The 16,751-nt window shown below is 37.6% G+C and overlaps 2 protein-coding genes across 5 annotated transcripts in view; one reads left to right on the forward strand and one right to left on the reverse strand.

Moving 5' to 3' along the window:
• Nucleotides 1–217: 217 nt before the first annotated feature.
• Nucleotides 218–13,100, forward strand: LOC124593452 (protein ALP1-like). Of its 2 annotated transcripts, none has more exons than XR_006978087.1 (2): nucleotides 218–867; nucleotides 2,867–3,118. XR_006978087.1 is itself a non-coding variant. In XM_047131929.1 (2 exons), the coding sequence occupies exon 2, from the start codon at nucleotides 11,961–11,963 to the stop codon at nucleotides 12,528–12,530; it is 570 nt and encodes a 189-aa protein (XP_046987885.1). In that variant the 5' UTR covers nucleotides 233–867; nucleotides 11,939–11,960; the 3' UTR covers nucleotides 12,531–13,100. The 2 variants fall into 2 exon arrangements, 1 of the variants encoding a protein (XP_046987885.1); XM_047131929.1 differs by lacking the exon at nucleotides 2,867–3,118 and adding an exon at nucleotides 11,939–13,100 and having other exon boundaries at nucleotides 233–867.
• Nucleotides 8,314–16,751, reverse strand: part of LOC124593416 (nucleolar pre-ribosomal-associated protein 1) — a 173,322-nt gene continuing 164,884 nt past the window's right edge. For 2 of the 3 annotated variants that reach the window (XM_047131928.1, XM_047131925.1), the window contains one exon: nucleotides 8,314–10,260. In XM_047131928.1, coding sequence (XP_046987884.1) covers nucleotides 10,039–10,260 — 222 coding nt within the window. In that variant the 3' untranslated portion in view covers nucleotides 8,314–10,038. Of the gene's footprint in view, nucleotides 10,261–11,504; nucleotides 11,645–16,751 lie in introns of those variants that run through there. The other variant, XM_047131926.1, reaches the window with a different exon arrangement.

Consider the following 16,751-nt stretch of genomic DNA (forward strand, 5'->3'; position numbering starts at 1 on the left):
TACTTGTGATGTATACTAAGTAAACTTTTTTCTGTTATGGCATTATTTCAGTTTGCAGAGGTATGCTGAAAGGGATATTTACTAATATAATAAGGCAACATACATATCTTCCTCAGCAGCATCTCTTCTTTCATTATTTATTCTTATGAGCCACTGAATTAGAAACTTAATTTTTCTTTCCTTCTGGTAATATTTCATGACACAGACTCCAGAAGACACTCAGATCATTGTGGAGTCATTCTGCTCAGTAATAACTCAATCAAAACACACTGAGCATGGCTGGAGCTGCGTGCCACAATAAAAATCTCAACCGATGGTATCCCAGGGGCTCAATGCATCTGAGGTCAGGGGATCTGGGTGGCCACCCAAACACCCCTATGTCCACAGAGTGCTGCTGAAACTATTCCCACACAATTTAATAACAATGGAGTTGTGTATTGCTTTTCTACATCACTTGCTGGGTACTGCAGGGGACAACACACATTCATATGATAGACAATTTTCATGTCATATGTCTGTGGGAGACAAAGACACATGTATCAGGAGTCATATTTCATACAGTTAAAGAACCCTCATATGAAAATAGGCCTACCACTTGTCTTTAACAGTGTCCTGCTGCCAAGGGGGGAACTTTACCTGATGTTGTTTTCAATGTACTCTTACCCTGTCATTGATGTACACTAACATGCATTGCACCTCTTTAGGCCGGGTTCCATTCCTCAAAAGTTCACTGGCCATGTTCCCGTGCCCATGCTCTGTGTACTGAGACATGCAGCAAGCAGAGGTATCTTTGTGCCATTGCCACCCACAGGAATTTGTACAAGACAGAGCAAGACAGTAAACTTGCATTTTTTGAAAACTGATTTGGTGAGTCCTAAGACATGTCAGTAAAAATATTTCTTTAGTATATGCAGAGTACTTTTTTGTCTTGTTAATACCATTGTGGAGGCCATTTCTTTTGTGGTGATAATCTGAAATTATATCCTCAATGTATAAATCCAGCACATTGGATGAGTTACAGAGAAACACATTGGATGAGTTACAGAGAAAGCTGCAAAATGTAGGCAAGAAATACTTAAATTATACTAGTGATGTTAGACCCAGACTGAAAATTAAAAATCTGAAATTGAAATAAAGACAGAATGGATGAGATAATACTGTTAGATATGAATAAAAAAAACATCATCAATAGCATCCTGCTAATGGGTGGGAGGGGGCAAACTTTACAATTTGGTTATTCAGCTTGAATGCCCTTTGTGACAATTGGCTTATAAAGCTTCAAATTTCATCATATTAATTAATGGATAGCTCATAGTATTTTCATGTCTTCTATTTTTTAAATGTTGAATGGCATAATTAAAGCTGGGCAAATGTGTTTTCAAAATTCCACTGTTTAGTTTGCTTGTGTAAAGTGCAATCTCCCCCCTAAAGGATAGAACCAAGGTGATTCTCATCTCCGCAGTCTGACATGTTAATTTGTGAGTACTGAACTGCAGAGTGTAACTCTGTCACTGTATGTTATACTGTGTTAAACCCACAGATATGCCAACTTCTTAAGAGGGCATCTTTTCAACCTTCAAATTCCACATTCTAGTCCCTCTCTCCTGTCTTCTGGTGCAGAAAATATCATATTATACAGAATTTTTATAGTGTACAGCAGCAACCAGTCACAATTTAATTTTGGCTTATTTCATTGAAAAGCACTGTTCTCAGTTTAGAATTGTCACACTTTAGAAACTGTGAATTTTTGTTTATATTAAGGCAACTTAGCTGTAAATCTACATACCATGTGTTTTTATAAAAGCATGCAAGCCATCTCATGATGAATAGGTAAATTCTAAAGTGATAATACCACTTCTTCATTAATGTACTTCATCAGCAAACTGTGGCTGTACACTACACATTCTACATCACAGAACAATGACTACTTCAGCAATGTCATGTAAAAAGTACAGATCTGCCGTCATTGTAGGACATCACCGATATCGCCACTTGTATACCAAGGGGAAATGGTACAGTGTGATGACCAGATAAACCTAACCTTCAAAGTTACAAGAGTTCCCGTCAACGCAGTGTTATTTCTGTGGTTTAGCAGAATAGCAGAAAATCATATCAAGAAGTGCATATGAATTAAGCAATTAATTAAAAGTCTGTACAACAAATTCAACGAAGGAGTGAGCACCTTCCCCAGTGGACACCTATGATTTTTGGGGTGATGGCTTCTTTATTGCACAGGTCCTGGATGGTAGGACTGTTTACTGGTTGTTGTTCTTCAGCACTGAAATGGCAATTTATTTTCTACACTGTGGGATATTTGCGTGCTGTTACAGTCCAGGATAGACAAAAGTGATCTCTGCACACAACTGTTGACTTTGGTGACGATGCACATCCAGCAGCAATGTACTCATGGTACACCCTCGAAACAGTAGCATGTGAAAAACCCAGTCCTGCACAAACTTGAAGCTGGAGTGTCATATGCCTCAGTCATACATGATGTGATTATGATCAAATTGAACTGGAGAAAGGAAAATGCTGCATCCCTGATATTTTTGTTTTATATTTTTTATATATCGAAGATAATTTGTGCATCATGCACTGGAATACTATACTTGAATGTGATTACAGATAATGCAATGTGTGGTTATAAAACCCCAGTTCTTACTGCAATACAACTATGAGAATGAAAGAATACAGAAAGAAATTCTTTTCTTTGTAATAATAGCTACAAATCATTAGATTGTGTTGACATGTCTTTGAAATGTATATGACATCTGGACATATCAGTACAAGATTTTGTACATAGATTAAACTTATTTATATTGTCCTCTTGTGTAAGTACCATGGTAAAGGGTACCATTTCCTAAAGATGCTGGTGCTATCTCGGAATGATGACAAACTGTGGTGCCAATATACGCCTCCCGCAGAGCACGTCTACACATGCAGTACCAGTTCCGTCAATGGCCGCCTACATGGAGCAGAGCTTCTTTCAACTTGCAGGGCTTCAGTGCAGAATACACGACTTTTTTTGGCTCACACTGGAGTCTTGACATATCTTTATTTTTTTGTGCTAGCATGTTAGACACATAACTGACAGGTCAGTGTTTTGTGAGTTATTATTAGTGTGAGTGTATTATTATAACTGTTCTTGTGGAAATAAATTGGTGAAGGTTAATAAATCAGTGTTCACATATTTCTGTACCTCACTGACCCAGTGCATGCATAATCCTGACAAATACCAACGGCAGCCCTCAGCCAAAGACACAAAACCCATAGGCCCTCATAGAAGTGGTGTCAGCATGGGGATCAGTTATGGATATCTACAATCCTGAGGGAGGGAGGGGGGAGGCAGGCAGTATGTGTGAACTTCCAAGAATTCAGAGTTCCAGTCATTTCTCCAAAGCAGCAACAACAGCAGCATGGACATCAGCCGACAATACGGGGATGTTAAATGCTGGAATTCAGGTTGTCTGCTCAAATTTGACTTAAATACAAAAAGCAGTTATGGATGTATAAAACTTTTTCCTGTATTTGAGTGATTTTGTTGGCATACATTATGCCGAGTAACATGGCCAATCTCTGAACTGTTATAAGAATTTTGTGAAATAAGATACAGTAGTTAAAAACAGACAGAAATTAATGCAGCCTTTCACGTGACTTAGCGAGCGATAGCTCACGCAGTGCTGGCCCATTAAGAATTTATCATTATTGACATCAGTACCAGTATTTAGCAGAAAACCCGAGAAAGGCATAAAAGTATTCTTTCGGAAACTTGAAGGAGCTGCCTTGGTTGGTTTGTGGGCTAATTCAGATAGGTTAGCAGTTAATAAATAAGACTTCAGCGAGCTGCACAGGATTTCATTAGCACAGAGCCCACTTGTGTAAGCAGAAGTGTACAATGAGTTCAAACTTACAGTTGTTCAAAGATTCAAATGCAAGAATGCTACCAGATTCTACAGAGAGCAAGTTCACAGTCTGACGATGCAACAAGATAAATGTATTGAGCAATTTGCCAACAGAATTCGAAACATTGGACACTCAAACATACGAGTTGATAGAAGACAAGGATGAGAATTGCATTCAGCTGTTTGAACCTGATCTGAGAGCTTTGGACACATTCATCCATGGATTGTATGGAGAGAAGAAAGCAAAGCAGTCAGATTGGCATGAAGTAAGACCTTTCAGGACACAGTAGATGCAGCTGTTGGCTTTGTGAAAGCATTCAGATGTGAAAGCATTCAGATGGCCAAATGATGTGTGAAAAGAAGAGTGCTGTATGTTCAATAAAAGTGTAGAAGAATGTAACAGATGTAAGAAGAAGCCTGGTCACCAGCGAAAAGACTGTAAGGACAAACAAATTTGTTGCAACTGTGGGGTACAGTGACATGTATCAAGGGCTTGCTACAATAAAAGAAAAGGTAGTGTGAGCAACAACCTGGCAGATTATTAACTGAATGCGGGGATGTAAGTGCCACCGCACCATCTGTTGCATGCTGCATCCTGTTAGATCCACCAGAAATGAGATCGAAAACAATTTTTGTGATTAATGCTGTATATCATGGATGACAAATCAAGCTACGTATTGCAACAGGAGCACAAATCTAACATGGTGTGACATTGATAAAATATACAGTTATAATGCACAGATTAACTGGCAAGAGGTTATGTAACCATGGAGGGGTTGATGTAGAATTATGTTTAAGACAAGAAAAATACACAGCGAGGATGTAAGAAGTTTCAAACAATGAAATGAAATGATCATATGGCATTTATTGGCCGGGATATCTCCTCTCGGGGTTCAGCCGCCATATTACAAGCCTTTTTAGTTGATGCCACTTCAGCGACTTGTGTGTCATTGATGATGAAAGACACCAAACACCCAGTCCCCTGCCAGGAATCAAACACAGGCCCCCTTGTGTGGTAGGCGGTAACACTACCGCTGTACTACGGAGGCGGACTTCAAACAATGAAACTCGCTATGATGGTGTACTTGGATTTGATTTCTTGTCCACTACCGGGGCAGCTATATTTGTTGCATATAAAAAGATCTGACTAGGCCTAGTAACTATGACATAGGAAATCATTCTCCAGATTGTACTTAAAGGAGCAGCAACACTGACATTGTGAGATTGGTCAACCCAGATGATGCACCAGTTCAAACCGACCAAGTCAATGTGCAAATTGACCAGCTTCAGCAAATTCCCCATGGAGCAGGAAAAACAATCAACCTCAAAGTCAAGGTACATCAATGTAAAGGAGATATGTTACTGGCTGAATGGTCAGGTAAATGTGTGTTATTGGACAAGATGTACTGTCATGTTGCCAGAAGTGTAGGTGTTGCTACAATGGTGAGACAGAATGTAGCTAGAGACCCAGTAACAATAACGAACATTTTCAATGAAGACACTGTATTGCCATGAGGAACAAAGGTTGCTGGAGTTTTGATTATACATAAAAGTTGTCACACATATTCCAAATGAGGTATCAAATGTTGCAGTCACGAAGACGATCTTGTAGAATAATGAAAAATTGCAACAAAGAGTCAAAGCTAATAATGAACTGAAGAACAAGATTTGGCAGAAGATAGAACATTTGACAGTTGAGAGCAGAAGATTTTAGTGCCTTTTTGTTGGAATACGTGGATGTTTTCTGAGAACATTCAAATTTACATGTCACTCATTTGGTTCAGCATAGTATGCATACTGGAAAAGCAGTACCAATCACTCAGCATCATTAATGAATACCATGAATGCAGTAACCACATTAGACATTTACTCATTATTAAACATGGTATAAACTCTGGGTTTCTTGTGCAGATGAAATTTTTTGGTTATCTTGACGTATATCTTGAAGACGTAATAATGTTGACGAAAACAAGAAGCAACTACCGAATGACTTCAAGCAGTTTTTGAGCATATAAGAAGTGCTAATCAATAGATAAATGTCATTTTACACAAAGTCAAGTGAACACTAGACATGTTATAAGGAGCAAAGGTGTCCATTCTGACCCAAAATTAACCGAAGCTGTCAAGAGCTTCCCTAAACCACAGAATTTAAAGTAACTACAATCATTCTTGGGGTTAGTAAATTTATTTAGAAATTTAATAGCCAATTATGCAAATATAGTTTGTCCAATGACGATGCTACTGAGAAAAGGAACCAAATTTAATTGGTCGACAGAATGCAAATGAATGGAGGAACTTAAAACTGCCCTAACCACAGCTCCAATGTCAGCTTATCCAGATTTCAGCAGGCCCTTCATTCTTTTGACATATGCTTTGAATTTTACTGTTGGTGCTATTTTGTATCAAGAAACTGACAGCCATGAACACCCAATACCATTTGCCCCCAAACAATTATGCAAAGCAGAATGTAATTATACTACAACAGAAAAGGAACTTTGTGTTTTGGTTTTTGCATAACACATAACAGATGTTTTCTGACAGGACAAGAATTTAACTTGATTACTGACCATGTTGTACTTAAATGTTTACTGACCTAAAAGGACCAATGTCCCAGATTAACAAGGTGGCTCTGAAACTAAGTGAGTTCAAGTCTAAAGTTATTCACTGACCTGGTTAATTATGTGTGCATACTGACACAATGAGCCGAACAGTTTGTATCCGTGTTACAATAAGTAACGAGGAAAAGTTAAAAGCAGCTCAAGAGGAAGATCCGCACTGCAAAATATGGAAAAATGATCAGTGTTTTATTGAAGAAGATGGATATCTGTTCAAAATCAATAGTAAAGGAAACCGTCAAGTAACTCCGGAAGGCATAAGAAAACAAATCATGACAGAGCAGCATGATTCTTCATAATAAGGACACTGCAGTGACAGAGCAATGGACATTGAAATAGTTTAGACATTTTGGTGGCCATGCCATAAAGCTGACTTTCTCAGTTTGTTTCACAATGTGATTCCTGTAATAGAGGGAATAATTTGGAAAAATCTAAGGCACCATTAGAAGAGCTGACAGAAAATATTAAACCATTCAAAATGTAGGAATTGCTGTTGTTGGACCTTTACATATGACTAACAATGGGAATAAATACATACTGACCACATTATATAATTCCTCCAGATATCTTCTCATGATACCAATACCTGATCAAAGCACCGAGACAGTGGCTAAAGTTTTTGTCAAGGAGTGGGTTCCAAGTTTGGATAACCATGTAGCATAATCATTGACCAAGGAATGAATTTCAGGAGTGAAGTGTTTAAGTAGACTTGCAAGTTACTGAAAATAGTGCAGCTAAGAACTACATCAGGACAACGTGAAGGAAATGGAAGCACCAAGTGAATCCACATAAGAATCATTATGATGGTTAATCACTATGTAAGCAGCAAGCATTCTAACTGAGACATCTTTCTGGCTTACAATGCAAAAATGCACTTGTCAACTGGCCTAAGTCTAAGAAATTGTAAATGGAAGAAGGATACATTCGCCCTTGGACTTTGCCCGACTGAATTCTGGAATCATAACACATAAAGGAATTAGCACGCAAGCTAACAAGGGAGTGAAACGACAGAATCATCAATCTTTTCTGCAGCAAGCCGTTGCATCACTGGCCGCCTGTACAGAGCAGAGCTTTTTCAACTCATGGGGTTTCAATTTGGAATGTATGTCTTTTTTTGGCTCACATTAGAATCCCATTAAGTCCGTCTTACTTGGTGTTGGGATGTCAGACACAGTTATGTCAGGTCGGCGTAGTGAGCATGGAAATACAGTGGTAAAAGTTAATAATTTGGTATTCACATATTTCTGTACTTCACAAACCAAATGTTTACATAATTCTGACAAATAGCATAGGAGGTCCTCAGCTGAGGATACAAAACCTGTAACCCCTTATAATTATGTAGAGTCCACCTATCAGTGATACCTAACAAGATTTCAGTTACATTGTATTTCTTACATTTTACAAGCATAACATTTTGTGCTCTGCCCCTGTTTCCTGGCCCATTCAAACCTAGCTTCCATGTTTCCTTTCAAATACAAATGTTATAAGTATTCTAATTTTAGCTTATTACCTTTAGTAGCTCTGAACATCTGCAATTGAAATCAAAATTCTCTTCAGACCATGTGGATAGAAACAGGATGGACTTTGTCACTGATGCACTCTTGCTTATGCTCGAATCCAAGTATTTTAACAAATATTAATTTTTGCTAAAGGAATACAAAGCATTTCTTCTTTGACCGACCTCGTTTACTCTCTCTCAAGGCATAATCACTTCTTCCAGTTCAGTACTGTACAATACAGAAAACATGACATGGATATATGTCTCAAGTTCTGACATGAAACAAATGACTTCAATATTTCAATTGATTTCTTTTATTTTGCACAATGTCAAGCTATATTGTTATTACATGTGCTCTTACTCAGTTGTGCACCATGCTGCTCCAGTTTGGGGTGTTCAACCGGGAAGATACAAATTACATACAGGCATTGCAAGTCGTGGTCATATTACAATCACTGTCCCACCTTGTAGACGTGCAGTGTCCAACTGTCCATGTGTCACATGTAAAACAGATACTGTAAACCTCCAACCAGCTTTTTATTTTCGACTCTAAACTATTGAATGGTTTCAAAACTGCTACTATCATTTGTCGACTATGAAGATGTATAGTTACATACCACTCTGCCAGAGGGGTATGTAGCACCAAAGGTTATTACTAACAAAGAGATATTCATGGAATGAAGATGACAATATGTACACACCCTAAAGAAGAGCATGTTGGAATAAACGACATTCATATTTTATAATCTAAAGCCTTGTTTTCCTGGTTATGTGATTGGCTGTGTCAGTTCTACAGTACACTTCACAAATCACATGTTACTGTTGACAACTTGTGATCGTTATAATCCTACAGTTCCTTATATTAAAATTTTAAACAATTTACCTAAGCTTGTTTTGTACTTTCAAACCTTAAAACAAACCTAGAACCTTAAAACATCTTACTTTGAAAAATTTCTATATATTCTGGGTGGTATAACAAAATACTACTAACAAATAAGAAATCTATGGTAAAATGGCATTAAGTACACATAAAGATGTATACCAAATGGAACAATAGGCAAGGTTAATCTTTGGTCAAAGGAAGAAGCAAACATTTTAGAAAGTACTCAGTATGTGAGTTCAGTGTTCACATGGATCTGCTTTCTTTGTTATAATGAAATGTATCCTAGTGAAGTCATTATAATGATGATTTTTCTTGTTTACAGGGGTCTCCATTACTGAAGAGGGTAACAATTATTCTTAAATGTAATGTTGTGGTTAGTCTATTGACACTGCTTGTATTCAGGACGAGTACCACACAAGTACATACATTCTGAAAGCTCATGATCGAATATTTCTCTCTATGTATGTATGACTTCTTGAAACTTTCACTTTGTCTGGTTGTATTTGGTTATAATTTGTTTTCCTACTTGTTTGAAGCAGCACATATTTGTGCCAATAGCTATTTTGTTTAGATTTGTGGAATATTTACATCTGGATACTCAACAAATAATGTCACCTGATTAAATAACTGTTTCATCTACTTGTTTATGAATATAATACAGTATGTTATAAGCTTTGTTCCATATTTACATTATCATTCATGTGGTCGACAGCTATTTCTTCTTCTTAACAAATATGGTGGTATCACTGAGGTATATACAACACTATTAAACCACAAAAAATCATTTCAACTGTTTGCATATTGATGGTAGGCAATGAAAACCTCGTAACTCCATCTGCCTGTGAAAATCTCTTAATTTCGATAACCAGTATTTCCATTATCAAAGAGAGACTTGAAAGTATATCGATTTCTATAATCTGTCAATAGCTAAACTTCTACAATATAGTTACACAAGTAGCCACTTTATCTGTATCACTATATTTAATTTTTTAAGAAACTGTTTTTACTTCTCCTGCAAAATTTTAAGAAAATGGAGTTATGAGGTTTTCATTGTCTATGATTGATATGAAAAAAATGATATAGTTGTAGTTATGTGAACCATTAAAATAGTGGGATACAAGTCGAAGATATGTAATTTAGTTATTTATCACAGCACCATGAGAGAATTATGTTTTTAAGCAACAGTTTTGTCCTTTCTTCTTCATGTTGTATATCTTTGATATCTTCTTGAATATAAAATTTCCCATCATACTTCAACAGCATTTTGCAGTCATCCACATTGTTGAGGATTTCTTCTGCTTTATTCACCAAGGTATTAAGGTGCTTTCTGTCCAGGAGATTCACCTTGATGGACATCAGTACCTTCAAACAAGAAAATATATATATATGTTAGACTTCAATTACATGTACCAAAGAGTTATGAAGAATGTACATCAACTTGGAACAAGTTTAACTGCAAACAAAACATACCAAACTCAACAACAGAATTTAAATGAATTAATGAGTCTTTCCACACTAACATTAAGGCTCGTTTCACACTGCCACACTTGTGACGGTCACCGGTGACAGTGGCGAACACTCCTGGGTCACTGGTGTCCCACACTGCAGCTGTTGCCAACTGATTAGTTGGTGAAATGGACTCTAGCGAGGAGGAACTGTTGTTAGTACTTGTAATGAGGAGGAGGAGGAGAATGAAGACAAAACGTTCATTACACATACATCCACTGCTACGTGATCGGCTGGAGAAAGGATTGTATTACACCCTTTATGACGACCTGAGACAATCTGAGAAGAAGTTTTTTCAGTATTTTCGAATGTCAAAAACTTCATTTGATGAACTACTAGAAAATGTGAAAGAAGCAATCACAGGAAAAGACACTGTACTAAGGAAGGCTATCCCACCAGAGGAAAAACTTGCTCTTACATTAAGGTAGGTACTGTAGTATTATTTTATTTTATTGAAAGCACATTTTACAGATTTTAACTGGTATTAATATACATTACAAAATATTGTAAAACTTTCACTGATAGTTTTAAGTTCGTTGTTTCTCTGCCTGTGCTGTTGAAAAGTATATTAAGGACTCGTCACTATACTCGGAGGCCGCTGGCGAGCACACAGCCGGTAACTGATCGGACAACCTCGACTGTCCTCCAGTGTAGCCTTGAACTGTTCCATGATATGCACGGTCGTGATGCGGATCCCCCGTAGCGTAATTTGGTACCGGTGCAAATCCTATTTGGGACGAAGAGGAAGCAGAAGCGCTGTAATATTGTTGGGCATTAATAATGACATTCATCAAATCTGATTTCACTTTCAATCTTGCATGACTGGGTAATTTTTTTAATTCAGGTACTAAAGACTGCATAAACAAGCTATCTTCGTCGGCTAGCTGTGATGAATTGTCTTTTCTGGCGTACTTTTCCTTCAAAATGTTATATAGGATATCTTCTTCTTCAAGACTCTTCTTTTCACGTGGCCTTTTTTGCCGTCGCTCAGCAGTTTTTTCACGTACCTCCTGCTCTAAATTTTCTCCTTCATCAAACTCATTTCTGTCTTCATCATCATCATCATTGTCAATACTAGAAGTAGTGTTCTTACAGTCAGTTGTTAGGAATCCCAGCTGATCGAAGTAGATATACTTCTTCCTACCAGTTGCTGCAGAACCACTCTTTTCTGTTTTTTGCCTTAATAACTCTCTGGTATAACTGGCCCTTAAGCTCTTCCATTTCCTTTGAAGGATTGTCCCTGCAACAAACAAAAACCACCATAGTATTGTAATATCTAATATATAAAAATGAATGTTTGTTTGGTTTTGTTCGTATTTTATGCGCAGCCGTACCATTCATCCGATTGCGATGAAACTTTGTCACTTGCGTGAAAGTTATAGGCATAGTACAATTATTAACATTTATTAAAATTATAGTTGCTGGGTGTTTCAGCTGGTTATCTATAATGTCTACATGTGCGTGCGTGTGTATGCTTGTGTGTAACCTGCATAATTTTGAGTTTTGCTCCATATGCTTTATCTTTTTTTTACAGGTACTTGGGGGCCGGATCATCCATGATGGACTTACATTTTCAGTACAGAATTGGAGTATCAACTATCTCGTATATTATACGAGACATTTGCTCTGCCATATGGCGTAAAATGAAGTCAAAATGTTTTCCCGACCTCTCGAAAGATCTATGGCTTACCTCAGCTGAAGGATTCCATAAGAGGGCCAACTTTCCTCATTGTGTGGGTGCAGTGGACGGGAAGCGCATCAGAATTGTAAAACCCACTTCCAGTGGTTCACTCTACTATCATTATAAGAACTATTTTTCCATTCTGTTGTTAGCTGTTTGTGATTCGACGTACAAATTCTTATTTATAGACGTTGGAGCATGTGGGAAATCGTCCGACTCAACTGTGTTTCGTAATACAGTGTTAAATAATAAACTACAAGATGGTACGCTAGATTTACCTGCACCAAAACAACTGTCATTATCGTTTGAAAGACCGATGCCATTCATGTTAGTAGGAGATGAAGGTTTCGGATTGTCAAAATTCATTTTACGCCCTTATGGTGGAAAGTATTTAGACAATAAAAAACATGTGGTCAACTATAGACTGTGCAGAGCTAGAAGGTAAATCGAGTGTACTTTTGGAATTCTTGCAAACAAGTGGCGCATTTTCTATCGACCACTGGATGTTAAATTAGATTTGGCAGAGTCTATTGTGAAGACATGTTGCCTCCTCCATAACTTTGTGCGTGATCGTGATGGAATACAGTTTGAGGATACGTTAACTACTCAGGGATTGCAGGACATGTCACCTTGCTTGGTCCGTGGAGGAAATATTGCGAACGGTATCAAAGAAGATTTCGCAAACTACTTCATCAGCCCTGAAGGCGTAGTGCCATGGCAGCTGCAAAAAATCTAAGCGCTAGAAATGTTATGTGAACATTAATGTTGTTAAGCCTAAATGTTCATTGGAATGGTATTTGAAATGTGCAGTGTTCAATTATTACCATGTTGACTGTAACAAACCATACTGTTGTGTTCACTGAACTGATTAAAACTTGCAATTAAAATTATAATTACAATGCACTTTTTTGTATTACAGTTGTGTGTACCTAATTGAACAGAACCCAAGCAGGAGCACTGTTCTCATTCGGGTGGCAAAAACTTGTAAGTCAATAGTATTATGGTAAATAAATAAAATTCATTATTATAGTAACAACATATGCGTAAATCATTGTTGTTTTGAATAATATTTTAACTGTATTTTTCGGACCATAAGGTGGAGCGCCTTATTAGACTACGAAAAGACGTACCCTTAATTTTGTTATGAAAATGTTGAAATAAAACTATTTATTTTATTTTACTTTCATTCGCCCTGTAGGGGTGAGTACATGGTTTCTGCGCTCATCCATTTTGTCCATTCTTCTCGCATTGAGACTGCATAACAGTACACTTGCTATTGGTAATGCAAAAGAAAAGGGGTGAGGGATAGCATTCTCCTTGTAGGTTATTAACCTCCTAGCCTCATACAGGGGTAGAAAATATATTTCGCTATTCTTGTGGTCCGAAAAATACGGTATTAAAGTGAAAAAAGAATATAGAACTTACCAATTTTGTTTCTTTCATCTATGCTCTTTTCATCGAAATCAGGCACAAACTTCGTAATAATTTCTTGCCACACTTTCATTTTCATGACTTTGTTACTGTAGTCATCGCTTTTCATATCCCAAATAACGGGACGACTTTCCACTTCACTTATAAAATCTTCTGTGTTGATGAACTCTAAACTCATGGCTGCACTGTGTGGAGAACCACTGGGCTCAGCAACGGCTGCCTGTCTGTTGGCAACTCTGCACTGCTGTGTCTGTGATCGGTGTCCCAGTGTGAACACTCCAATACAAGCTAATGCATGTCCGGCGGTGACCGCAGCGAACACAGTGTCGGTGTCCATCACATGTGGCGAGGGTGAGACACTGCTGGGTCACCGTGACTCAGTGACTCAGTGCAGTGCCCCAGCGTGAATGCTCCAATTCAAACGAATGTATCTCTATCAGTGACCGTCACCGGTGACCGTCACAAGTGTCCCAGTGTGAAACGAGCCTTAGATCATCAAATGAAGTTTACACTATTTTTAGTACACACGCATTAAAAAATGAGAAAAACAGAGAAGGAGCAAGCAGAAATTTGTTGACCAAATGTGTCAACCTAGATCATATTCTATTGAAAGCCACGGTAATGCCACTTGGAGACTGTAAAGCACAAATTGGCAAAGAACATCATCACAGATCCTTAGTAAGAAAATTCCTTGCACATAAAACAACCAATGCAAATCGAGAAAAATGTGTACATCTGTGCAGACAGCATAATGTAGCACTAAAATCTACATTATTCAAAGAAGTCCTAGAAAACAAATCACATGGGTATCACCAAATCCAATATGCGGAGAGAAACAACTTGATCATATTGCTACAAGTGGACAATCTGCAATGGAAGTACTCAATGCAAAAGTAGCTAAGAATGTTGGTTTGGATTCAGATCACAATCTATTGTTAGATTCAATAAAGTACATCATCAACCCAAAATACTTCATACACAGAAGTTGCCTAGACAAAATTATTTCAAAATGCTTTTGGTTAAAAGAACACATAAATGTTTTCTACAAGAAGACATTATTGATATTATTATTCAGACTGCAGCAGAAACTATTCCTCTTTTAAAAAAATGGAATTGTCGAATGACGATAATGATGAGTTAATTATAAGGAGACGATGAGCTTGGAATATCTGGAACACAAATAAAAATGATAACAGCGAAAATTTGATATAAGCCAGGACACTTACTTCAAAAGGTCTCAAAAAGATCAGACTACAAAATACAAAAATCAACTTAAGTCAACTGACTAATACAAAGTTTACAATTTATAGACCCAAAACCACAGAAGAGTGCATATAATAGCACTGAGCAGTGCAGAATACTTGAAAGAATAATGCAATTAAAGGCTATTCACAATCCTGACAGCTTGTCAGATGGTGCAAAGCCAACTGAAATATTAATTGGACACCACAATGGTAATAAAACTGTTACTTTTATTCCATAATAATGCAAGTACATGGAGCAGCAGGCATTTGAAACAAAAGTAGTAAGTGGTACAAAGATACCCTGACTGATAAGAAGTTGCCTCAACTGACAGTAGGTGAGTGGTTGCCTTTCCCTTAGTTTTTGTTATTTTTAAGTTGTTCCATGATTTCTCTGATTTCCTCTATTGTTGGTGGCTTCGAGTCTGGTTGTATTTCGATCATGTTATCAAAATTAAATTCTTTTTTTTTTTCTGGTGGATCATAATTATGTAGTTCTCTAAAGTGTAAGCTTATGTCAACCATGCTGCACTTTTATAAGGAACTGCGACTATTTATGTAGTGTTGGCAGAAGAGCCAACACTGTTTTTCTAGAGGAGGCCGAATTGCACGCGTTTAATTACACGCTGACTGGCGTTAGGTCTGGAACAGGTCAGAGAAATAAGACTAGGAAAACAGGAGGTAACTGGTAGAATACTTAACTTTAATTCACAATTGTAGAACATCTCTCGTTACGGTACATGCTTCATAATATTAATTATCAATTGAATACGGCGCCTTGCTAGGTCGTAGCAAATGTAGCTGAAGGCTTTGCTAACTATCGTCTCGGCAAATGAGAGCGTATTTGTCAGTGAACCATTGCTATGAACGTCGGCTGTACAACTGGGGCGAGTGCCAGGACGTCTCTCTAGACCTGCCGTGTGGTGGCGCTCGGTCTGCAATTACTGACAGTGGCGACACGCGGGTCTGGCGTGTACTAATGGACCGCAGCCGATTTAAAGACTACCACCTAGCAAGTGTGGTGTCTGGTGGTGACACCACAATTTATATGAAAATAACAAATAAAACAATTATCTGTGTCAGTCACTCTTTTTATTTCATACTAAGATGTGTTTCAATAGTTTACACTCTCATCTTCGCATGGAACAATGATAATATGTTACATTTTTGCTTGTTGGATGCAGACAGTTGTTTCTTGAGGTTTCATTTTGCTACAAAAACGTATAACAGGCACTTATTAGCAAAATATGATTATCAATTTTAAATGGTGATAGTGGGGATCATAGCTAACATATTCATTAACCACTCTGAGCAAAAATTATTCAATAGCAACATCCCATGTATACAAGACATTAACTTTTACAAAAGATATGCGGATGAAATATTACTAATAAGAGAGAGGGAAAACAAACAAGTGTTGAGGCCGTAATTCAAGGATTCAACAGCACACGCAAAAACATTCAGTTCACGTGTGAATATGAAAATCAGAACTCTGTAAACTTTTTGGATCTCACCCACAAGAAAAAACAGTGAACACATGCTTAGTATTTACAGAAAATCCACAACTACAAATGTAAATATCCATGCTTCTTCATGCCACCTGCACACACACACACACACACACACACACACACACACACACACACACTAACTAGCACTTATCGACCCATGTTGCACAGAGCACACAAAATTCCATTAAGCAAAGAAATGCTCCAAAATGAAACTGAGGTGATCAGACAGATAGCAGCAGCAAATGGTTTTCAATCTGCTTAGAAAAATTGTCTAAGAAAGTTAAGAAAGGTATATCTAAAAACAAAGATGATGTGACTTACCAAATGAAAGTGCTGGCAGGTCGACAGACACACAAACAAACACAAACACACACACAAAATTCAAGCTTTCGCAACAAACTGTTGCCTCATTAGGAAAGAAGGAAGGAGAGGGAGAGATGAAAGGATGTGGGTTTTAAGGGAGAGGGTAAGGAGTCATTCCAA

Source organism: Schistocerca americana, chromosome 2, assembly GCF_021461395.2.
Source record: "Schistocerca americana isolate TAMUIC-IGC-003095 chromosome 2, iqSchAmer2.1, whole genome shotgun sequence".
NCBI classification, from domain to species: domain Eukaryota; kingdom Metazoa; phylum Arthropoda; class Insecta; order Orthoptera; family Acrididae; genus Schistocerca; species Schistocerca americana.